Genomic DNA, 26,573 nt, shown 5'->3' on the forward strand with positions numbered 1-26,573 from the left:
ACTTGCAGTCACAGCCACCAACACGTCTGTGCTTGTATCTCAGTTAGCATAGGAGCCTGTCTAGAAAACACCAGACCCTGCCATAATCACAGGGGGGCCTGCAACTTTCAGTCTTTTCCTTCCTACAGGGCTGGTGTTGCCTTCTTTCAGCCATGATTTGATTAATTTTAAATCCAGTTTCCTTCTAATAGCAGAGCTAATTCCACTGCACTTAAGGATTCTGCCTAACTTACTCTGTAATACAAGAATTAAAGTCAGGCTTGAAAAACCCTCGACAAAAAAAAAAAAAAATGCCATGCATTTCTCACTATTCCCAAATTAAACGACATGCTCAAATCTCTGATAATAGAATTTACTTTGTGTTCTTGAGTGTGCTGAACTAATGCTCTAGAAAATCAAGTCAAAGAGTTCAATCAAAACTTAAAAGCGTAGATATGGCAATAATGAAAGAAATCAGAGACAAAAGCATGAGATGTAAAGTTATGTATCAAGACATGTATAAGGGGAGAAGAGGCAGAAGGAAGACGAAATAAAGAAACAGACAATTTCTCCAAACAATAAATGTATGTAAGATAGTGTTGGGCCATGTCACTCTCACTTACCACATGCCTCTCCAGCCTAAAACCCTTCCTACTCCCAGAAGTCTACCAAACTTTTCCCAAGGCCTACAAGACCCTCATATAATGGTTCCTGCTTACTTTTCCAATTTTTCTCATACACAGTCTCCCTTCCAACAGAGCCCTAGCCTCACTAGGCTCCAGTCAGCCCTGGCCTTCCTTCCTTTCTTCAAATACACTAAGACCTTTTCCACCTCTCGGCCTTTATGGTCACATTTTCTCTGCCCAAAGCATTTTTCCTACCATGTATCCAATGAATAGCTCATTTTCCTTTATCAAGTCTCAATTCAAATATGTCAACTCTGAGAGACGCTTGCCCCACTATTCTATCTAAAGTGGCATCACTGAGTTACTTCACATCTCCATACCCTATTTACTTCACTTAATGACTGTGTAGATGATAACTTTTAACTGCAGTGGCTCTTAAAAAGTTATACCACCTTTACAACAAATCCTCTGGGTTTTTGTTTGTCTGTTTTTGTCTGCATTTAGTAAAATGATTTTTTCATCCCCAAACACCCTCAATGAATATAAGAAGTGTGATATTTTATTATTATGGTTTCAGGCAAAGACACATTAAAAATTTTTACTTACCATAATAGTTTCTAGTCACAGAATATCAGATGAAACAAATCCGAATAGAACGCCATGTTTGGGTGAACTCACAATAATTTGCTTTGCATATGTACACCAAGTGAGAGAGAAAAGAGGTGGTATCTTTAATAGCTCTTCAATCTGTTGTGTGCATGAACTATTTCCACAAGTTTCCATGATGAGCCTTTATTTTGTCCTAGATGTTTTCCTGGTCTATAACTTTACTTTCAAGTTTTAGTTTGAGTGCACAATAACAATGAGCTAACAGGGACTGAAAATTATGTGGGGAAAAATTGTGCAGAAATAAAAAAGGAGTTGAATAAACCTTCATTACATTATTTTAGGTATAAACTATTTATTTGCCTTCAAATTGCTAGTTATAAAAATTTGTTTTCAGTGCTCAATTGATATATTTTTCTACCTGTGAAAATTATTCAAGCATCTTGGGTTGGGATGAAACATAACATAATGTTAGTTAGGAAAAATTAAGAAATAACTTTTTCATTTAATGGCTTTTCACTTAGCAGCAAGGATTTTAAGGAATAATTTAAGTTAATTTCATTAAATTCATTAAACAAAGAGTAGTTGTATTTCTTTCATTACCAACTGTAATCACTCTGGATATCTATTTGTTTACTTGTTTATGATCTATCTCTCTCACTAGAATGTAGGCTCCTCGAGGCAAAAACTTTAACTGTCTTCTTCACTGTTGTGACATAATCCGTCTATATTTTAAGAAGACCACTCTCACTTCTGGGAAGAAAATAGATTCCAGGGGTCAAACATAAAACAGAAATCTATTGCAGTGATGCAGGTAAAAGCTAAAGGAGGGCTTCCCTGGTGGCGCAGTGGTTGAGAGTCCGCCTGCCAATGCAGGGGACACGGGTTCGTGCCCGGTCCGGGAAGATCCCACATGCCGCGGAGCGGCTGGGCCCGTGGGCCATGGCCGCTGAGTCTGCGCGTCCGGAGCCTGTGCTCCGCAACGGGAGAGGCCACAACAGTGAGAGGCCCGCGTACCGCAAAAAAAAGGAAAGAAAAAAAAAAAAAAAGCTAAAGGAGACTTAGAGTAGGGTTTTAGCAGTGGAGATGGAAAAAAATAAGCAAATTTGGCATATATTAGAATTTCAGAGGCAAAAATGACTAGTTAGAATGGGAGATCAATGCTAACTAATTCTAATCAGGAAATTTCCTAGCCTGAGCTGATGGTGGTGCCGCTGACTGAAATGGGTAAACTGGGGGAAGAACAGTTTTGAGGGAAAGGAAGAGACAACAGGCTTTAACTTTTGGACCTGTTAAGCCTGAGATGTCTCTTAGACATCCAAATGGAAATGTCATCGAGGCCACAGGCTCCCAGATCTAGAGCACAGAGAGATAAATGAGGGCTAGAACTACATATTTAGGAGTCATCAGCAAATAGTTATCATTCGAAGCTTTTGGTCTGGATTAAATCCCTGAAAGAGAATAAAGACAAGGGGAAAAAGAGGCTTGGGCCCTGGGACCTACCAACATGATAAATGGGCTTTCCTCTTCTAGTCTCATCCCTTATTAACAGAGCCATTAAAGTATTTTTCAATGACAGCTTAATACTGTCATCAAAATCATCATGACCAATTTTTACACACCAATAAGTAGTATAGACTTTAACGTTCACATTTGACTATACTTGCAATATTCAGATTATAATCTCCAAAACAGAAAGTTTTCTGAAAACTCTCTCCAAGAGAAATAAATGCCAGATACTAACCCTAAACATCCCTGTTTGTGGAGAGATAATGAAAAGAAAAAGAAATGGGAGTTAAAAGAATAGGAAACAAAAAAATCTTCTATTTTGAAGGTAACAGAAATAACCTCACAAAATACAAGGACAATACTTTCAAAATAAACCATATCCAAATAATAAATATCTTAAATTTATAGTACGCATTATACTTTTCTTCATAGGGCTGTAACTACAGAGTCTGGAATACATAAATGAGTATGTAGTGTAAATGATATGAAAACACACAATCTTAATTCAAGGAATTTCAACAATTCTCCATCTTCTTGCTGTTTCTGGTTTCTATGGAAATGGACAGTGGTAATGGCTGGAAAAATAAGGACAAGGTACTTAAAACACCTTCTATTTAGAGAAGAGGAGTGAGAAACAGCTGGCAATCAGGGTGAGGACTGGTAGTGCTGAAGTTAATTTATGCTTCTGTAACTAAGTTTAGATTAAGGTAGACACAATCTTTTTAACACTAAATTCTCTCACTCCATCTGCCTTCCTGCAATACAACAAGGCTTGGTCTTGGTTTATCCAGCAAAAGAGAACCAAATTATATTAGTAACTAGCTTTCTTATTATTTGACTATAACAACTCATACACCAAATTTTTTCTCCAACATCATGCACATTACTAAGCTAAGCATACTATCTTTAATATGAACCTACTTTCCCAGGTAGAAAAACCACCTATACTATCTTTGGAAATAGAATATATTCTTCACATGTATGGTTAATTAATATTTAAGGACTGAAGGTAAATGCTACCCAATAAGACCAAACACAATTTAGCAACCTTACAAAAAGAAGAGCAACCACAAAATCAAATAAATGCCAGATACCAACTCCAAACCTCCTTGAGTTCCAATTTGATCTCATTCTAATTAAGAAGCCAAAAATTATTACACTGGTGAAGTTCCTATGGCTGTGTCTCTTCACTAGTATGATCACTGATATTCTACACATAGGTGTAACAGAGTAATCAACCCTACAATTTCTACTAAAAGCATCTAACTAAAACAACTACTCTGGGATCATAGGCAAAACATTCTCTGACATAAACCGTACCATTGTTTTCTTAGCAGTCTCCCAAGGCAATAGAAATAAAAACAAAAATAAACAAATGGGACCTAATCAAACTTACAAGCTTTGGCACAGCAAAGGAAACCACTAAAAAAACACACACACACACACACACAGAGAAAAAGACAACATATGGAATGGGAAAAAATAATTGCAAACGATGCAACCAACAAGGGCTTAATTTCCAAAATATACAAACAGTTCATATAACTCAACAAAAACAAAAAAAAACAATCGAAAAATGGGCAGAAGACCTAAACAGATATTTCTCTAAAGAAGACACACAATACAGATGGCCAAGAGGCACATGAAAAGATGCTCAGCATCACTAATTATTAAATAAATGCAAATCAAAACTACAATGAGGTACCACCTCACAACAGTCAGAATGGCCATCATTAAAAAGTCTACAATGAAAACAACCTAAATGTTCATTGACAGGTGAATGGATAAAGAAGATGTGGTACATATATACAATGGAATACTACTCAGCCATAAAAAAGAACAAAATAATGCCATTTGCAGCAACATGGATGCAACTATAGATTATCATACTAAGTGAAGTCAGAAAGAGAAAGACAAACACATGACATCACTTATAAATGGAATCTAAAATATGGCACAAATGAACCTATCTATGAAACAGAAACAGACTCACAGACAGAGAGAACAGACTTGTGGTTACAAAGGGGGAGGGGAGGTGGGGAAGGGATGGATTGGGAATTTGGGGTTAGTAGATGAAAACTATTACACATAGAATGAATAAACAACAAGGTCCTACTGTATAGCACAGGGAACTATATTCAATATCCTGGGATAAACCATCATGGAAAAGAAAATAAGAAAGAATGTAGAGGACTTCCCTGGTAGTTCAGTGGTTAAGAATCTGCCTGCCAATGCAGGGGACACGGGTTTGAGCCCTGGTCCGGGAAGATCCCACATTCCGCGGAGCAACTAAGCCCGTGCACCACAACTACTGAGCCTGTGCTCTAGAGCCCGCGAGCCACAACTGAGCTCACGTGCCACAACTACTGAAGCCCGCGCGCCTAGAGCCTGTGCTCCGCAACAAGAGAAGCCACCGCAATAAGAAGCCCGTGAACCACAGTGAAGAGCAGCCCCCGCTCAAGGCAATTAGAGAAAGCCCATGCGCAGCAACAAAGACCCAATGCAGCCAAAAAAACAAAAAGCATATATATATACTGAGTCACTGTGCTATACAGCAAAAATTAACGCAACACTGTAAATCAACTATACTTCAATTAAAAAAATAAATTGGGCTTCCCTGGTGGCGCAGTGGTTGAGAGTCCGCCTGCCGATGCAGGGGACATGGGTTCATGCCCCGGTCCGGGGAGATCCCACATGCCGCAGAGCGGCTGGGCCCGTGAGCCATGGCCGCTGAGCCTGTGCTCCGCAACGGGAGAGGCCACAACAGTGAGAGGCCCACGTACCGCAAAAAAAATAATAATAATAATTAATTAATTTTTAAAAAACACAATTACTCTGGGAGTAAAAAACACATTTTGTGCACAGAACATAGAAGGCAAGAGGGTCATCATATCTTCAACTCAGAAGGTACCAAATATAAGGCAAAAGAGTAGTATCATTTTACACAATTAACCCATTATTAAATTTTCACTTACTCCAAAAGAATCAGAGGATAGGTAATGATCAGCAGGATGTAAAGACTTTGTTATCCTAAACAAGTTTTAAGCCACAAAGTCAAATCTGCTGAATCAGTGATATAATAGTTGACTAGAAGACATATTTTAGTGTCTAAAACTTTGCTAAATAATCTTAGAAATGTTTGAGAACTGGAATAATTTAATTATTCTTACCTTTGCAGGCACTCAAAATCACACCACCTGAATTTTGCACTTCATCAAATTTGCCAAGTATCATTTCTAATCTGTGAATAAAGAATAAATTTTGTTTGTTTTACATACAGTTTTAATTAGAAACAATTTCCTTCACCATCTCCCTGAGAAAAAACAATTCCAAGGATTCAGTTAGCTCTATACAACTCTATTTTACAATTAACTCACTGAAAGCAGACACAAAATGCATCTCTTCAGTAGAGCAAAGCAGTCAAATACAGGTAGCACTCTACACACTCGCAGGTATATTTGTGAAAAGGTAACCTTCAAGGGTAGGGGTTTACGATGTATAAAATAAATAAGCTACAAGAAGACAGTACAACACAGGGAATATAGCCAATATTTTATAATGACCATAAATGGAATATAACCTTTAAAAATCGTGAATCACTATGTTGTACCCCCAAAACTTATATAATATTGTACCATCAACTATACCTCAATTTTTAAAAAAAGATAACTTTCACACAAAGCAGTTTCATATTTTCATCATAAAATTATTTCCCCAAACCCATCAAAAATATTGGGTTGGCCAAAAGGTTCATTCGGTATTTTCCATACGATGGCTCTAGTAGCACTTAGTTGTCTTTAACTTCATTTGAAACAATTTTGTTAGACTGTATGTGACAGCTGTCGTACCAGCATGCATTTAAAAAAAGACATCAAGGGGCTTCCCTGGTGGCACAGTGGCTGGGAGTCCGCCTGCCAATGCAGGGAACGCGGGTTTGTGCCCTGGTCTGGGAGGATCCCACATGCCACCGGGCGGCTAGGCCCGTGAGCCATGTCCACTGGGCCTGCTCGTCCGGAGCCTGGGCTCCACAACGGGAGAGGCCACAGCAGTGAGAGGCCCGCGTACCGCAAAAAAAAAAAAGCAACATTTTTGGCATATTGTGCTTTATTATTTCAAGTAAGGTAAAAACGCAGCTGAAATGCAAAAAAAAGGTTTGGGCAGTGTATGGAGAAGGTGCTGTGACTGATCGAACGTGTCAAAAGTGGTTTGTGAAGTTTCATGTGGGAGATTTCTTGCTGAACTATGCTCCATAGTCAGGCAGACCAGTTGAGGTTGACAGCGATCAAATTGAGACATTAATTGAGACCAATAAACATTGTTCTCAACACAGGAGATAGCCGACATACTGAAAATATCCAAATTAAGCACTGAAATTCATTTGCACCAGTTTGATTATGTTAATCACTTTGATGTCTGCCTTTCACATGAGTTAAGCGAAAAAAACCTTCTTGACCGTATTTCTGCATGCGATTCTCTACTTGAACGTAATGAAAACGTTCCATTTTTAAAACAATTGTGATGGATGATGGCAAGTGGATACTGTACAATAATGTGGAATGGAAGAGATCGTGGACAAGTAAAATGAACCACCACCAACCACACCAAAGGCCGGTCTTCATCCAAAGAAGGTGATGCTGTGTATATGATGGGACTGGAAGGGAGTCTTCTATTATGAGCTCCTTCCAGAAAACCAAACGATTAATTCCAACAAGTACTGCTCCCAATTAGGCCAACTGAAAGCAGCACTCAACGAAAAGTGACAAAAGAAAACGCATGATCTTCCATCAGGATAACACAAGACCACATGTTTCTTTGACGACTAGGCAGAAACTGTTACAGCTTGGCTGGGAAGTTCTGATTCATCTGCTGTATTCACCAGACATTGCACCTTTGGATTTCCATTTATTTAGGTCTTTACAAAATTCTCTTAATGGAAAAAATTTCCACTCCCTGGAAGACTGTAAAAGGCACCTGGAACAGTTCTTTGCTCAAAAAGATAAAAAGTTTTGGCAAGATGGAATTATGAAGTTGCCTGAAAAATGGCAGAAGATAGTGGAACAAAAGGGTGAGTACGCTGTTCAATAAAGTTCTTGGTGAAAATGAAAAATGTGTCTTTTATTTTTACTTAAAAACCGAAGGCACTTTTTGGCCAACCCAATACTTTAGTTCCAACCTTATAATGAATATACTCAGTAACCAAGACATTTTTAAAAATTACATAAAAATCATGCTAAGGAAACTTAAGGCAAACATAAAAACAATAAAATATGTCAGAAATTAAAGTGATGCTGATATGACTGATAATCTGATGTTTTTCCTGTTAACCTATTTTAATTCAACAGCAATTCTATTAGCACTTCTGATTTTATATTCAGAATAATACACTTCTATCACTTCTTTAAAAAAAGTGTTTCTTATTACAAAAGCAATGTATACTCATTATAGAAGAAAATTAGGAAATATAAATAGGAACAAAGAAAAAAACCACAATCCCACAATCCAGAGAACTTATTTAACTGCATGCTTTCCGATGTTTTATATTTATATATAAATTTTTTTCAGACCATGATCATGGGATCATGCTGACAGCACTAATTTTTACTTTCCAATATTATATCATGCTATGATTTATTCCTTTTTCTTAAATTTATTTATTTATTTATGGCTGCATTAGGTCTTTGTTGCTGCACGCGGGCTTTCTCTAGGTGCGGCGAGCTGGGGCTACTCTTCGTTGCGGTGCACAGGCTTCTCACTGCAGTGGCTTCTCTTGTTGTGGAGCATGGGCTCTAGGCACGTGGGCTTCAGCAGTTGTGGCACGTGGGCTCTAGAGCGCAGGCTCAGTAGTTGTGGCACATGGGATTAATTGCTCCGTGGCATGTGGGATCTTCCTGGACCAGGGCTCGAACCTGTGTCCCCTGCAGTGGCAGGTGGATCCTTAACCACTGTGCCACCAGGTAAGTCCCACTATGATTCTTAAATTATGACTTAGAGATTTGGGTTAAGTCTTTAATTGCCAAATGTTTTTCTGACATCAATGGTTCTGTCATGATTTCACTTCTAAAACCTTAGTTAAGCCTTGGTCCACATCCTGTCATTTTTTACTTGTAAATTGAGGTTGAAAATACTGTTTGGTCTAAAAAAATTTTTTTTAGTTGAAAACCTTCTAGGAATTCATTATAATGGGATTTCTAAACCTTAACTTCAGCTCTTACCCCCATTAAATTCAACAAATATTCACACATCTGAAAGCACTGCAGTCAAAAGACACAGGTCCCTTCATCCTACAAAGTAGTTACCTTCCAGAGAATTGAGCAGACACTAGACAGGCTGCCCAGAGACTAGATGGACAAGATGAGACAGGGGAGGGAAAACTGGAATTGGAAGATGGGACTTCAGAATGAAGACCAGACAGCCCAGAAACAGAAAGGAGAGGATTTAGGAAAGCTCTCTGGGAAAAAAGGCAGAACAAGATGTTACGAAGCATGAAATTAACACTCAGCTATTAAGTAGCAAAAAGGGAGTAGGAAACTCAGGGCTGGAAGCTCTGAGAGAAAAGAGGGTTGGTAAGGAATTGAGGTGGGACAGATAAAATATACAGCAAGGAATGTAGATACAGGCAGCTTTAATGGCAAGAGGGGTCAACTGAAAGATCAGGCAAATATAACAGTAACAGGGAGAAAGAAAGGAAAAAGAAATAAAAAGCTATTATAAAATAATAATACAGCTATTTAGAAAAACAAGCTTATTCATAATGGAGGATCATTACACATATAATCTGATGGAAAAGGAGGAAAGGAACAATGTAAGAGTAGAAAGAAGAGACTGGGATCTTTTAAGTAATTCAGGAAGAAAAAGAATTTAGGAAATTCAACAGAAGGCAAATACAACAGAGGCTGGAATATCCAAAACACAACTCAGGAGGCCAAACAATAGAGGCCTGTAAAGTTCTGGAAGGTTCTGATTCAGGATAAGGATAGAGAACAGTAAAGCACTAGGATAAAATTGGAAAAGCAACTCTATCCAAAGTACATATTTAAGTTTAGAGTCATAATAATAAATCGCAAGTACAATATGAAAGAGGTAATTAGGTATCTCAGAACTTATCTTTCTTTATAACAGCCAATTATTGAGATAAAACTCATACCATATAATTCACCCCTTTAAAGTGCAGAATTCAATGGTTTTTAATATAAAGCCAGAGATATACACAATCAATTTCAGAATGTCATCATCATCCCAAAAAACAACCCTGTACCCATTAGCAGTCACTCCCCATTCCTCCCAATTTCCTCAGTCCTACACAACCATTAATCTAACTTCTTTTCTATAGATTTGCCATATCTGGCCATTTCATATAAATGAAATCATCCAATATTCCAGCCACTCTGGAAAACTGTCTGTGAATATCAACTAAAGGTAAACATACCCTATGGCCCAGCACTTCCATTCAAATATATTCCAAGAGAACAAATACATAAGTATACCAAAAGACATGCATAAGAATGTTTCTAACAACATTAATTCATAAATACTACAAAATGAAAACAACTCAGAAGTCCGTCAACAGTATGGATTCATAAAGTATGACCTACTCATACAAAGGAGAACTATAAGGCAATGAAAATGAACAACTATAGCTGGATCCAACAACCCAAATGAATCTTAAAGAGATAATGTTAACTGAAAGAAGAAAGACACAAAAAGTATACACTATATGATTCCATTTATATAAAATTCAAACAGAGGCAAAACTAACGTATGGTGATAGAGTCAGGATTATGGTTACTTCTGGGAAGGACAGAAAAGACAAGGATTAAGAAAGATTTGGGGAGGATTCTGGAATGTTGTAATGTTCTACTTCTTCACCTGTGTGGGAGATACATGTGTGTATTCACTTTGTGATAACTTACAGAGCTGCATACTTACAATTTATGCACTATTCTGTATGAATGTCAAAATTGAATAAAAATTCTAAATACTTAAAAAAAACATAATCTCAATATAAATTTAAAAATATATAATGTAACATATATACATACACTCACACAAAATATGTCAATATGTTAATACCATTTCTTTCATAAAATGATACAGTATTCAAATAAAATTTTTGTTAACCCTGGAAGTAGAAAGCAAATGAATAAATAAGTAAACAAAATGCAGATTTTTTAGACAAACTTATTACCTAAAAAATAATTCATACTGGAAATAATCTACATGGTAAGAGAGGCAGCAAGATCCGATGAGACTTATGTAAACAGAACACACCACCACCTATGAAGTAGTCTTGCTCCTCCTGCCACCCCCCACCGAAAATCTGATCAAGCCTATAGATCCAACTACCAATTTACCAATCCAACTACCAATAAAGACAGAAGAACACATTAAACCACACCACAGGAAAAGAATTAGTAATATCCAGGATATGGGAAACTTTTCAGGGCAAACTACCCAACTTATTCAACAAATAAAACACAAGGAAAAAAGTACTTGGAGGTACACAAAGATTTAAACAGCCTTGTAATACATAACAACTAATTGTTGGACTTTATTTGTATACTGATTCAAACAAACTGTTAAAACATATATATACAACATTTATAAAACATTATGACATTTATGAAAATTTGAACCCTAACTGGATATTTGATATTACAGAATTATTTGCAAAAAAATGTAAGGTGTGATGATTGCATTGTGGTTGTGATTGGAAAAAAAAATTTTTTTCCCTTTAGAAATACGTTGAATAACAAAAAGGACCTACTGTATAGCACAGGGAATTATATTCAATATCTTGTAATAACCTATAATGGCACAGAATCTGAAAAAGATTATATATATGTATATATATGCATATAAACTAAATCACTTTGCTGTAAACCTGAAACACTGTAAATCAACTAATACTTCAGTGAAAAAAAAATTAAAAAATAAAATAAAAAATATATTGAATAATTACAGATGAAATGTTATGAGTTGGATTTGCTTGAAAATAATACAGGACAAGAGTAAGTAGGTAAGGGTGTAACAAACAAAACTGTCCACAAGTTAGTTATTGAAGATGGATAATAGGTACATGAGGTTCATTATACTATCCTGTCTAGAACAGTATAGAATCTTAAGAATTTTTTAAACAGTAATAACCTATATGTCCTTTTATATCTTTTGAATATTAAAGCATTCCAGAAAATTGAACCTATTTTAAATAAGCACATGAAATTAAAACCTTTAAAACCATTGGCAAAATAATAAATTTAGCAAGACTTACCTAGCAAGGGGAATTCCTCTCTTATAAAGGTCCACTCTCACTTTCTCTCCCACATGTCTATAAATCTCCACCACAGCCAATATTGCAGCATCTCTAACCTGCCAAATAATTCAGAACTTTAAAAACTTACATGACACAATAAAATACTTCACCTCAAGGTAACATTAAATTCACAGACCAACTTGAAGCTCAAAGTTGGTTTTAATGTCTCTAAACCCCTGGGAGATTATGGCAGGTCATTAACAAAAACCAAGACGACCTGCCAAGAAACCTTGTAAAAGTTTTACAGAAATCTAAGAAACATGCAAATAAATGTGGCTTTTAAAAAATCTTCTATTTGTAATAATATTGTATAAAGAACTGATAATAACTATATGACTACAAATCATTATCGTGGTTAACATATTTTCGTAGAATAAAACTGCCTTTCAAGAATGTGGCCTGAACGCAAACAGATAATTATACACCAATGTTCACAGCATCATTATTCACAATAGCCAAAAGGTGGAAACAACCCAAATGTCTATCCATGGATGAATGGATAAACAAGATGTGGTATATACATACAATGGTATATTATTCAGCCTTAAACAGGAATGGAAGGAAATTCTGACACATGCTACAACATGGATGAACTGTGAAGACATTATGCTAAGTGAAATATGCCAGATACAAAAGGACAAATATTGTATGGTTCCACGTTTATGAGTAGTCAAATTCATTTGGAGAGAAAGTAAAACGTGGCCACCAAGAGCTGAAGGACTGGGGGAAATGAGGAGTTATTGTTTAATGGGTAGACAGCTTCAGCTTGGGAAGATGAAAAAGTTCTGGAGATGGGTGGTGGTGACGGCTGCACAACAATGTCAGTGTACTTACTGCCAATGAACTGTACACTTAAGAAAGGCTGAAATGGTATATTTTATATTGTGAATATTTTACCACAATTAAAAGAAAAAATAAATGTGGCCTAAAGACGGGAATGTGGAAGACAGCTTTTAGTTCCTTTGCATAGCTCACTGTCGAAGGGCAAATGAAGAGACAGTAGAACTCTCTACAAACCTCTAGAGGCGCAGCTAGGGCCTAAAAGCAAGGAAATATCCAGGGTCATTCCAAATGCCCAAGCTGTGCCAAAAGGGTTACAGCCAAGATTCAACTCCACCACAAAGGACAAGATCCAGAACACACCCTTGTTTATGCCTATAGTATTTGAAGCTCAGGGAATGAAATTTCCAACAAGTGATATACCACTGGCACAAACAGGGTTATAACTGTTGCAAAAGTTGTTATGCAGGAATGAAAAGGAAGCTGACAATCTGCCCTCACAACTAGCTTATAGGAGGACTAGAGAAGGAAATTCAGGTTCTTTGTTACTCAATCTTCCAAACTCAAGAACTATCCTTTAAGTCCCATCTATCCTTAATACTAGCCAAACAGCTAACAAACTTAAGCTACGTTTGTGAATATAATGTATTCTTAAAAACTAAATGTGGTAGACTTTAAAAGAAAAAAATGAAGTGCAATCTTGATTTTACCACCCCCCTCCACCCTCTCTCTTCTTTTTAAAAATGGAACAAGAGCATTAGAAAACAAGAGGTGGCTAAAAAATTAGTCAGTGCTTAAATGTAGATAAAATTTTACCTGACTGTTGGAATCTCCAAATAGGATACACAAATGTGGTACCAACTTGCTGAGGACTAGTGGCTGAGCCCCAAAACTAAATATAATTTGAAAAAAAAAATAAAGAGAATTTGGTTTTAATCAAACAGTAAACAAAATATCCTTATACTTTTACTGTCTCGATAAGACAAATACGGTGGAGAGCACGGGCACACATCATTAAAACATGAAGGATATGAGACACAAGCAAAACCTAATTCTAAACAATGTGAGATATGTAAAATTGAATAATCATGACTGACAATGAAAACTGTCAACACATGATCCAACAGAGCAAAATGTTCAACCAATGGCACTCTTAAACCTAGCAACCTATCAATCACTTAGAAAATTTGAGCTTTTGCATTAAAATACTGGTTTTTTAGACTCTGGGTCTCAAACAAATTTGCATTCCAGTACAATAAGTAAATTAAAAGATCTTTATTTATGCTTATTAATATTTTGATGAGGTCATTGGTTGAAAGCAAATGACAAGACAGCCAAAAACCATGAAAGTTGTGCAGGCTGAATGCACTTACAAGCTCTAGATGGCAGAAAGGACCATAGAGGAGTAAAAGAAAATAAAATGAAGGTATAGTTAGAGAAAAGGAAGTAACACTACAAAAAAGTTGAAAGCTACTATATATTACCTATCTTGTTGCAGAGAACTTGAAAAAATCATCCAGAAAGAGAACAAAAGCCCTAGTTTACAATTTCTTCAGGCTGGAGTTCTGAGCTCTGTGGCATTTATGCTGTCAGAGCTCTGCACACTGCTGTCAGCTTCACTGTCTGGTTACCTGGGGGAGTCTTATTCAGTCTATGACTTTGGTAACCACCTGCACTGCTCTAGAAAACCTAGGGCCAATTGGCAAAAGCAGGCTGGGGAAAATGGCTATAATTGTTGAAATACCACTGAGTTTAAAAAAATTCCAAACTGGGTCCAGAACAGAGGTAGATCCTAAGTTGTATCAGCGTATTTGTTATATGATCATCTACTTGGTTGGCAACTATTAACATACTAAAGAGAAAAAAAGAAACTCTTCTTATCAATGACTAATAATTTTAAATTAACAACATGAAAGATAACAACATACATACAAAAAAAAATTAACAGATAAAGCTATCAAATAGAAAAACTCTGGTGCCAGAGATAAATTAATAACTATTTAAAATTTGTTATTTCCATAGCTTTCCTTCAGCTTTGTGAAACAGATTTTGCTTTTTATTTTTTAGAAAAATGAAAAATATACTCCAGTAATCATAAAACTTACATGTTTAATGTTTCAATAAGACACAGACACACGCCTTCTCGAGATCGAAAATTCTTGTGCTTAAAACCAGAAGCCAACTGTTCCCAAATGTACTATTTGAAAGAAAAGTAAACATGTATAACAAAAAATTAAATTACTCATGTTATAATCTTTTATCTATTCCCAACTTTACTACCAACCTTATTGGTAGCTAAATTTTCCCACAGATTTCTCTACAAGTTTTTCTAAGCCAAATTTGCACTGATGCTGCTCTCACCCTTTTTTTTTTTTTTTTTTGGCGGTACACAGGCCTCTCACTGTTGTGGCCTCTCCCGTTGCAGAGCACAGGTTCCGGACGCACAGGCTCAGCGGCCATGGCTCACGGGCCCAGCTGCTCCACGGCATGTGGGATCTTCCCGGACCGGGGCACGAACCCGTGTCCCCTGCATCGGCAGGCGGACTTTCAACCACTGCGCCACCAGGGAAGCCCTCTCACCCATTTTTAAATATCTTAATCACATTTTCAATTTTTATTTTATATCTTTCACTTTAGATTTCAATTATTCTCAGAAAAACTGTGTCCAACATTTAAAAACCTTAAAATTTCCAAGGACATATAATTTCTTCTAAACTTTAGAAACCTTCAATAACAATGTTACCATTATAAGCCTAGTAGTATTGTAAGCATTTAAAAGGTCCAATGTTGCCTAGCAACTAGTACAGACTGTCACATGGAACAGGCTTTTTCAGCATTTTATAATTCAGGGGTTTTTTCCTTTTAACACTGGATCCAAATACAGAAACATAATCATTCTATTGCTACCCACTATAATCTTTTTTTTTTGAAAAAGCATAGATAAACCTATACAAACAATCTAAAACAATTATATGGGTTTGTTATAAGAAGGAATTCAACTTTGTTTTTCTAAACGTATAGCCAATTGTCCCAATCAATCCTTTCTCCACATTTAAGAAACACCACCCTTACCATTTACTAAATTAATGTGTACATACACACATACACACATACTCTCACACATACACACAAATCCCTACTCCTGAACTCTATTCTCCCTGGACTCTATATTCAGTTCTACTAATATTATTTCCCTCTGCCAAACTTTGTGGAGGGTAACTTGGAAGTTTACCAAAAAAGTCTTAAATGTGAATAACCTGATCCAGCAACACTGTCTCTGTAACTCTGTTCTATAATTACATTTATGTCCAAAGACACATGTACAAGGATGCTCTTTACAGCACTCATAATAACAGCATGTCAAAAACAAGTTAAAATTTGAACTGCTAAGCAAGTGTCAAAGGATACCCATCAAATTATAAGGATTATATATATATCTTTATACTCTATGGTATAAAAACTCTGAGGAAGTTTACTTTCACTACTATTTGGATTTTTTATAAAACATACGTAATACAATTCTTAAACTGTATTTTAAATGATAACAATTAGTATCACTACATTTTGTAAATTCTGGTTTTTTTCCCACTTAACATGAGCTACTCTTTTATTTTTTTTAATAAATTTATTTATTTATTTTTGGCTTCATTGGGTCTTCATTGCTGCACAAGGGCTTTCTCTAGTTGTGGCGAGCAGGGGCTACTCTTTGTTGTGGTGCACAGGCTTCTCACTGCGGTGGTTTCTCTTGTTGCAGAGCACGGGCTCTAGGCATGCGGGCTTCAGTAGTTGTGGCACATGGGCTCAGTAGTTGTGGCGCATGGGCTTAGGTGTTTCGCGGCATGTGGGATCTTCCTGGACCAGGGCTCGAACCCGTGTCCCCTGCCTTGGCAGGCGGATTCTCAACCACTGCGCCACCAGGGAAGCCCCCGGCATGAGCTACTCTTTAAATCTTTGTTTACGTGTCAATTTATTGTTACTCCTCTTTCAAAATACATCCGTAAGGGCAATTTTTTTCTACCATATTCATAAAACACAGGTCACCGTCATCTAATATATGCCTTATATAATTAGTAACCATCTGTTAAAATAAGAAATTTTCTCCTTGTTTCAGTAAGAGTTGCCGAAATTCATATAACATTCAGTAGTTCTCAAAATAAGCTTTCTCACTGAACATTGTATTATTGGTAGGTAGCAAAAACCAGAAAATCCTAACAAATAGTATAATCAGTACATTGTCAAATCACTTAAATCTATGAGTTAGCTTTTTGAAAAAGCATTAAAAGAAAAGTAAGAAAAAGGAAAGCAAAAAATCAAAAAGTTAAATATTGACACTTTATCTTAAATTTCAACTTCTTTAAAGCATTAGCAATAATTTACTGTTTAAAATTTTAGCTTTTATGTCCCTGGGGTTTTACTGACTTGCAGTGATTACCATCTATCTTTACTGTTATTTAATCATTAATTAGCAAAATCTGAATTCTAAAATGTAGGCCTACCATAGGTGGTGCTACTTGATCCATTAACTTCAGTATCAGAGTCTGAGCTTCATCTCGAACCTTGTCTTTGGCATCTCCCATTCTGTCTATTAAAGCTACAATAACTAGAGAAATTAAGGGGGAAAAGAATAAATATTTATAATTCATCTCCATTATAAACTGTATTTTACAAAATTACAAACATCAATTATTTCCATAAATGAAAAGTTATGAGGTAAGCAAACTGTTTCAAGTTCTTTACTCATGAGTACAATCAAAAATAAATGAGAAGCAAGTTTCAAAAGAATACATACAGTATGACACCCACTTATAATAATAATGTTCAAAAAACAGGCAAAATTTAATATTATTCTGTTTAGAGATACATATAGACAGTTAAGCTCTACAGACCAACAAGGGAGTGATTATCCCAAAGGTCATGACAGCAGTCATCTCTGGTAGAGGGTGGGAGGTGTCATCAGGAAATGCAGAGGGAGCATATAAGGAACTGGCAGAGCTCTAGTTCTCTGACCTGGGCACAGGCAGGTGTTGGTTTTATAGTTATTCTTTAAATTGTACATGCTTGATACGTATTATTCTATATGTACAACATATTACTCAAATGACAAAAACAAAGCACGGGTCCATGGGACTGAGGTCTTTCTCTATTATGTCCAAGACTTTCACACTATTCCATGAAAGGAGGCAGGAAAGGCAGGTTAGAGTCCATTCTTAGAGAGTTTTCATGAAACAGGTTGCTGTAACTATAAATCAACAAAGCTCCACAAAGAAATCACATCTGTTAGGTGTGGGGGGAAGGAAACGGGAGGGGGGCTAGAACTGAGGTTATAGTTTCTAAAGTCAGCCCATAGGGCAAAAACATCTCATAGTCAAAATTATCTTTTTGTAATCCCTTAAATTACCACTACCACTCAGTGTAGTATTACTAGGTGTGTGACCAAACTATTTAATCTTTTTGTCTTTATCTCCTCAACCCATAAATATGTGCAGCAGTACTCACCTCAGAAGATTACTGAAATATACGTAAACAACTCAGAGAGTGAAGGACACTGGGTAAGCATTCAATGTGTCTCTAGTTTATTTATAGACACATATAATTAAATGTGTATGTAATGTAATGCAAATGTATGCTGCAATGTTAACATTGTCTATAACATAACAACCAGAACTGATATAATAATCAACAACATTTAAGGAAAGAAGGAACACATCCTTCTGGAAGAAAATGATTCAAGTGAGAAGCCAACCATACAAAATGGAAAGATCATCCAAAAATCTAAGCTTAATCAAGGAAATGATTGTGTAAGAAAACAAAGTCCTTGTCATAAAAATCATAAGCCTAATCATGAGGCAACTGAAGTATCTGTCAGTTGAAACAATATAAATCCTTCTCATTTTGCTTAGATGCATTGTTAACACTAGAGAAATTCACCTATATCTACAGGATTGGCTATTGTGGGACTCATTCTGATAGCTTCTGACAGACAGAAGACAATACTAAACACTAGTAAATGTTAGATATTATTATGTACTAAGCACTGAATTATCTCACTTAATCCTCATAACAATCCTATGAAACAGAGTAGGCCCGTTTGATAGAGAAGGCCCAGAGCAATTAAATACTTTGACCAAGGTCACACAAGTAGCAAATAGTGAAATCAGGATTTAAGTAATCTACACAGTGTTAGGCTACAGTTATAACTACTTCCATTTATTTGTGACTGAGGTGTTTTGTGTGTGTGTGTGTGTGTGTGTGTATTAACAACCACATAACAATAATGAAAAAAAAACAGACACTTCATTCCTGAGAGGTAGAGTTTAACTCCAAAACAAAATAAAGGGACTTCTCTGGTGGTCCAGTGGTTAAGACTCCGTGCTTCCACTGCAGGGGGCACGGGTTCAATTCATGGTTGGGGAACTCAGATCCCGCATGCCGTGCGGCACAGCCAAAAAAAAAAAAAAATTTTTTTTGGCCCAAACGGGGCTCACTTCAATTTAAAAACTAAAATTTGTAAAACATAAACAACTAAAACAAAAAACCTCATACTACATAAACTTAAGATTTACAGCTATTAAATTAAACAAAAAAATTCATAATTCTTTTCCTTTTTAACATATAAACTCTTGGAGTCAAACAGAACAAGATTTATTTCTAGCTCTACTGGTTATTTAATTATGCAAGATAGTAAACTTCTCTTAACTTCAAAGTTTCTTTGTCTGTAAAATAAGGAGGGATTCGGGTCTATACCTCACACAGCTAGTGAGAGAATAAGTAAAACTGGTAAAAAGCACCTGTGGCCAAGCCCATAACAACCATTCAGAAGTGTTAGCACTATTCCTTAAAGATCTGTAGATAATGAACATGCAATCAATAATTATTGGGAATACAAAACAGAGCTTTTCACTCTGTAAACTCTCAAAAAGAACTTGTTAAACAAACAAATACATCTATCATAGACTGGAATTTGGACAGTGAAAACACGGAAGAAATCTGAAGCATAGGTGTTAGCATATTTTATTCTCTTAGCATTGTACAAGATGCAAACCATTGTACAAGATGCAAAGCTGATGACCAGGCATCCTGACTGTTCTAATACCCTTTCTACAAAACCATTTTGGACTAAAACTATCTGTTTAAGATTTGTAAAATATGAAATCCTTTACTGTTGTCATAAAACCAGGCTTGGGGGAATCATAAAACCAGGGTTGGTGGTCCAGTGGTTAGGACTCTATGCTTTCACTGCCTAGGGCGCAGGTTTAATCCCTGGTCAGGGAACTAAGATCCCTCAAGCTGCATGGTACGGCAAAAAAAAAAAAAAAAAAAAACTTGGTTGGTGATCAGTGTTAAATGTAAATTGTATTTTTTTTTTTTGGTTTGAACATTAAATTTTTCCACAGTACATGTAGTCACAAGAGAAAATTTAAATATATTAAAGAATTACATTAATAGAGTCCATACTTTTTTTGGTACTTTGTCTAAAACTGAACATGAACCTCAATTTTCCTAAAACTTCACTTTTAATGTAAAAAGATAAAAAATATCTGTAATGATAGTTAATAACCTAAGTGTACCAAAAGGAAAACAATATCACCACATCAAGTTACATATATCTAAGGTTACATTATCAAAAAAACCCTTCAGCACATAACTTAATTCAATTCCCTCCTTTTACGGAAAGGCTCCTAAAATGGTTTGGCTAAGATCTATGATGGAGTAAAACAAGAAAGCTAACTCCGGGATTCTTAGTCTAGTACTATATCTCTTTAAGAGCACACAGATATACTGTAGCCTCTCTTGTAGAGCTGTCATACAAATTAGAAATAATTATTTGAGGATAATCTTTCATATATGTAAAGTAGAGAAGCCCAGTAAATGGATAAAAAGTGGGCATTCAATAAATGGTAGCAAAACTGGGATGAAATTTTCCTATTATATCACACTGACTCTCAAGTAGTAACAAGTTCAGGTTTCACTAAGAAAAATAATGAACACTTAGGGTTCAAAATGAAAACAATACTAACAGTAAATGCACACAGATAACCAGAAAGAGTTAGGAGATTAAAAGATAAAGTTATACATATGAGAATATGTAGATATGTGGGAAACATACAGAAAACACTAACCAACAAAAACAACTTAATGCAATTTATTAATATTTACAGGTATAAGAATCATGAAGTAAAAAAAAAATTCAGTATTTGGTAAGATTAACCTGCAAACCTCCCAGATATTGAAATCAGAAGTAAATCGTTAAAACAGAAAGGAAGGGGGCTTCCCTGGTGGTGCAGTGGTTGAGAATCCGCCTGCTAATGCAGGGGACATGGGTTCAAGGCCTGGTTTGGGAAGATCCCACATGCTGCGGAGCAACTAAACCCATGCACCACAACTACTGAGCCTACGCTCTAGAGCCCACGAGCCACAACTACTGAGCCCGCGCGCCTAGAGCCTGTGTTCTGCAACAAGAGAAGCCACCGCAATGAGAAGCCAGTGCACCGCAACGAAGAGTAGCCTCCACTTGCCACAACTAGAGAAAGCCTGCACACAGCAAAGAAGACACAACACAGCCATAAAAAAAAAAAAAAAAAAAAAAAAAAAAAAATCCAAAAAAACCCCAGAAAGGAAGGACCATGGAGAAGAAGAGAGGATTTCAGAAAGAAATAACAGCACAGCAGAGGCATAAACAAGCTAAGCCAGAACTAACAAGAGTGAGCAAGTTTTTGATTAACAACAGTGGAGAGTATTTACTGACAATCACAAATAAATAAGGCTGCTGAAGTGGAGAAGAGCCATACACGCTGAGAGAACTGAAACACCAAGGACAGAAAAACAGAAATAAGTTTTGAAAACAGGACAGTCCTGGGAGGCAGCAAACTAGGGTTCTAGTCCTAATACTCCTACTGCCTCAATATGAGCAGTCAGTAGGTATATCAAACCCCACCTGGTCCTCCTTGTGTCTGAAAAATAAGTGAGATACGTGATACCTAGAATTACTCTCAAGTCTAAAATATTGTCTGTAACAACTAATAATAGGGAGCTACTACAGGGCAGGGGTGACAAACAGAGGTGCCTACAGTCAGGGAGGTACCAGAAATGCCAAAAATGAACCAGACCTAAGAACTGCAGTATTCCAACCTCTGTGTATTATAACTGAAATTCTCAGTTATGAGGAAACAAGAGGAGATGGGAGGGACTTATGGATTGGAAAGCTCATGACCCAGACAAAAAGGAAGCTACGACAGAGCTTCTCCCTTTATTTACACGTGGAAATGGAAGAGCAGGGTTGCCACACTGGCCAATTTTTCAAGACAAGCTACAAATATGAATTTTTACTAACAATGATTCAAAATACATTAAGAGAATACATAAGCAAGTAACACATGTTTGCAAAGCACAGTTTTTAACATCTATCATAGGATTTTAAGCAGGAGACTGACAGCTTAAAAATCATCTTTTCAGAAGATATTCATACAAAGATTGAATTGGAACCAGGTATTGATTAAAAAGGAAATAACAGAGATAGAGAAAGTCACTAAGATGCTTCTGCTGAAAGGATAGACAATAAAAATAAAAGAAGAAATTGGCAGAATTTAGTGGCATACCGAACATGAAGCTGACCAAAGATAATTTGAAAATAAGGGTGATGATACATTATGAGGCATTAACTTAATCCATAAAAGAAATCACAAACATCTGAGGTTACCCTTAAATATATTTCTATATAATAGGACCAAATCCACTCACTGAAGCACTCCAAAAGGCACACAAAGGTCACTTAGGTTTAAAAGATAAGTCAAAGCCAACTTTGCAATCTAACTACTATACAAAGAGCTTTATACTAGCACATCGTTCTGGACTGCAAACACACTGTAAGTAAGTGCTGCTCAAAGTACAGCCAGCAGCCCAGGACCAGTCTACAAACTACTTGTGGTAAAGAAATTGTAAGTTTTTCTAAAACAAGGTTTGGAAACAATCTGACCAAAGTAAATTATACATTTGTTGAATCTACCAATAAAAAACTGAGCCTTGTATTTTTTTCATTTTGTTTTGCTGTAATTTATTTGTATTGTATTTTACAAAATATTGGTCTGCAGTAGACTAGCAATGAAAAAATTGGTCCTTCACCATAGATAAGTGAAAAGTGGTGCTGCGAATTATATTATAAATTATTAATATGTCACAAGAAAGTAAAAGATAAGTTAAAAATTTGAAAATACAAAGTAAAAATCTATTAGCAGTATATTCGGTAAGTTTTTTGCCTTTGTTTTTGTCTTAAAAGGAACATATTTATTTAAATAGGCTTAAAATCTTTTATGTTCGGCAAATTAAAATGCTAAGTGGCAGATCTCTGGGTTGTATAAAATTACATTTTCGCATTTACAAAGAACTAATTCTGTTAAAAATTATGAGAAAAAAGTATGTCAAACCCTACAATAATTTTTAAATAAAGTTAACTTACCCATTGCTACATAGGACTTAAATCGTGTTGATAATCTGTCCACGAAGGCACTTAAAATTTCCAGTCCCATTAATGACACCTACAGATTGAAAGAAATTTTAATGAATACAAATTATTGATGCATATTTTATTTTATTTTTTATTTTTTGCCGTACACGGGCCTCTCACTGTTGGGGCCTCTCCCGTTGTGGAGCACAGGCTCCGGATGCACAGACTCAGCGGCCATGGCTCATGGGCCCAGCCGCTCCGCGGCATGTGGGATCTTCCCGGACCAGGGCATGAACCCGTGTCCCCTGCATTGGCAGGCGGACTCTCAACCACTGCGCCACCAGGGAAGCCCACTGATGCATATTTTAATATCAGTATGTAACTGCTGACATAAGATCTTCATATATTAACAAGTTTTTTAAAAAATAAGGAGATTGAAATATTCAGGGTGAACAGTCATGAGGGTAAGCTTAGCACCCTATTCTCAAATGGTTCAATAATAATAATAATGATGATGACGTGCAAATGCAGGAAGATAGTGATATAGCATATTTGGCAAAATATTAATAACTGGTAAATTAGGTGAAGGGTACACAGGAGTTCACTGACTATACCTGTCACTTTCCTGTAATGTTGAAATGTTTCTTAAATGAAACAATTAAACAAAACAGCACATTTAATTACAGAGGAATTCTAGCTTCTGTCTGGCCTGAAGAAACTGGAAAAAAAAACCATCACTCCCACCATAAACAAGAAAAAGCCAAATAATCTACAAAACCATAACTATTCTTGAATTCATCAGAAAGCTAAGGTTGTAGAAAAATCATCTAGGTTGAAATCTTTAGGAAAGACAGGTGCCAAGGAGAATGGGACATAAGCAGTAGGTCACATGTGGCAGAGGACAGATGGAAAATGAAGCTGAGATGCAAGTGCGTAAAAAGAATTCAGCTATATTCAACTCACTGTTAATAGCTGAGTGTGGGTTAGCATGAAAATACAGAATCCCTATTAGCTGCAGACACAAGGAGAGTTCACAACCACTTGTCGGCTCTTTCTCCACAAACCTCCACTGGACACTCATAATTAAGACTGAGGACAGGGCAGGAGATAAGAGAAAGTCTCTTGGTGGTTACAGGTCTCGTAGGAAGGGAGCAGCTGCCTCTGCAGGAAAAGCACAAACCTTTCCCGTTTCCTTGTCCTACAAGAAACGACAGTTTGAAGCTACTGAGGGAAAGACAACGCTGTTACCCTCTAGACAGAGGTAAAAACTCATACCTATTAAGTAAAGAGAAAAGGAAAAAAAAAAAAGGCTTCTACTTCAAGGGTAGAAGCAAAAAACCATGCTGGGCTCCGATGATTAAAGGTTCCAGCTGAGGAGGGGCAGGATTTCTGATAAAGCCTTGCCCCCAAGATTCAGGGACAGAGGGTTCCTAAGACTGAAGCTGGACCAGGAAAACAGCTGGACCAGCCCCACTACCCATAAACCAGCCAGCAAGAACAGAATAAGAAGCAACGGCAGTCTACCACTGGGGAAGAAGAAAACCCCTCTATGAATCATGAGAAAAAAGAAGGCCTAAAGTGTGGGGGGTGGCACAGAAACATTGAGGACCCAATAATTCCACTCCTAGGTATATACCCAAAGGAATTAAAGCAGGACGCAAACAGATGCTTGCATGCCAATGTTCATTACGCATCATTCATTACAGCCCGAAGGTGGAAAAGCCCAAATGTCCATCAACTGATGAATGAATAAACAAAATGTGGTATATGCATTCAATCAAATATGATTTGGCTATAAATAGTAATGACTGACACATCTACAACATGGATAAACCTTAAAACATTATAAGTGAAAAAGCCAGACACAAATGGCTACATGTTCTGTGATTCAATTTATAAGAATGTCCAGAATAAGCAAATCCATAGATAGAAAGTAGATTAGCGGTACTTAGGACCAGCGTATGTGGGGGATAGGAAGGTAACAGCTAAAGCTACTAGGTTCTTTTTTTCTTTTTAAACATCTTTATTGGCGTATAACTGCTTTACAATAGTGTGTTAGTTTCTGCTTTATAACAAAGTGAATCAGCTATACATATATATATATTCCCAAATCTCCTCTCTCTTGTGTCTCCCTCCCACCCTCCCTATCCCACCCATCTAGGTGGTCACAAAGCACCAAGCCAATCTCCCTGTGCTGCTTCCCATTAGCTATCTATTTAACATTTGGTAGTGTATATATGTCCATGCCACTCTCTCACTTCGTCCCAGCTTACCCTTCCCCCTCCCCGGGTCCTCAAGTCCATTCTCCACGTCTGCGTCTTTATTCCTGTCCTGCCTCTAGGTTCTTCAGAACCAATTTTTTTTAAATGTCTTTATTGGAGTATAACTGCTTTACAATGGTGTGTTAATTTCTGCTTTATAACAAAGTAAATCAGTTACACATATACATATATCCCCATCTCTTCCCTCTTGCGTCTCCCTCCCTCCCACTCCTCTAGGTGGTCACAAAGTACCGAGCTGATCTCCCTGTGCTATGCGGCTGCTTCCCACTAGCTATCTATTTTACATTTGGTAGTGTATATATGTCCATGCCACTCTCACTTTGTCCCATCTTACCCTTCCCCCTCCCGGTATCCTCAAGTCCATTCTCTAGTAGGTCTGTGTCTTTATTCCTGTCTTGCCCCTAGGATCTTCATGACCATTTTTTTGTTTGTTTTTTAGATTCCATATATATGTGTTAGCATACGATATTTGTTTTTCTCTTTCTGACTTACTTCACTCTGTATGACAGACTCTAGGTCCATCCACCTCACTACAAATAACTCAATTTCCTTTCCTTTTATGGCTGAGTAATATTCCACTGTATGTATGTGCCACATCTTCTTTATCCATTCATCTGTTGATGGACACTTAGGTTGCTTCCATGTCCTGGCTACTGTAAATAGAGCTGCAATGAACATTGTGGTACATGACTCTTTTTGAATTACGGTTTTCTCAGGGTATATGCCCAACAGTGGGATTGCTGGGTCGTATGGTAGTTCTATTTTTAGTTTTTTAAGGAACCTCCATACTGTTCTCCACAGTGACTGTATCAGTTTACTTTCCCACCAACAGTGCAAGAGGGTTCCCTTTTCTCCACACCCTCTCCAGCATTTGTTTGTAGAATTTTTATGATGGCCATTATGACTGGTGTGAGGTGATACCTCATTGTAGTTTTGATTTGCCTTTCTCTAATGATTAATGATGTTCAGCATCTTTTCATGTGTTTTTTGGCAATCTGTATATCTTCTTTGGAGAAATGTCTATTTAGGTCTTCTGTCCA

The 26,573-nt window shown here is 36.7% G+C and overlaps 1 protein-coding gene across 8 annotated transcripts in view; it reads right to left on the reverse strand.

The window, feature by feature from the left end:
• Window positions 1-26,573, reverse strand: part of CLASP2 (cytoplasmic linker associated protein 2) — a 177,290-nt gene that overhangs the window by 139,260 nt on the left and 11,457 nt on the right. For all 8 annotated transcript variants that reach the window (XM_073810969.1, XM_033864535.2, XM_033864534.2 and 5 more), the window contains exons 2-7: window positions 23,264-23,342; window positions 17,307-17,410; window positions 14,916-15,007; window positions 13,627-13,702; window positions 11,989-12,086; window positions 5,891-5,961 (exon numbers count right to left, since the gene is read on the reverse strand). In XM_073810969.1, coding sequence (XP_073667070.1) covers window positions 5,891-5,961; window positions 11,989-12,086; window positions 13,627-13,702; window positions 14,916-15,007; window positions 17,307-17,410; window positions 23,264-23,342 — 520 coding nt within the window. The remainder of the gene's footprint in view (window positions 1-5,890; window positions 5,962-11,988; window positions 12,087-13,626; window positions 13,703-14,915; window positions 15,008-17,306; window positions 17,411-23,263; window positions 23,343-26,573) is intronic.

The sequence above is a fragment of the Tursiops truncatus genome, chromosome 10 (genome assembly GCF_011762595.2).
Source record: "Tursiops truncatus isolate mTurTru1 chromosome 10, mTurTru1.mat.Y, whole genome shotgun sequence".
Lineage (NCBI taxonomy): Eukaryota > Metazoa > Chordata > Mammalia > Artiodactyla > Delphinidae > Tursiops > Tursiops truncatus.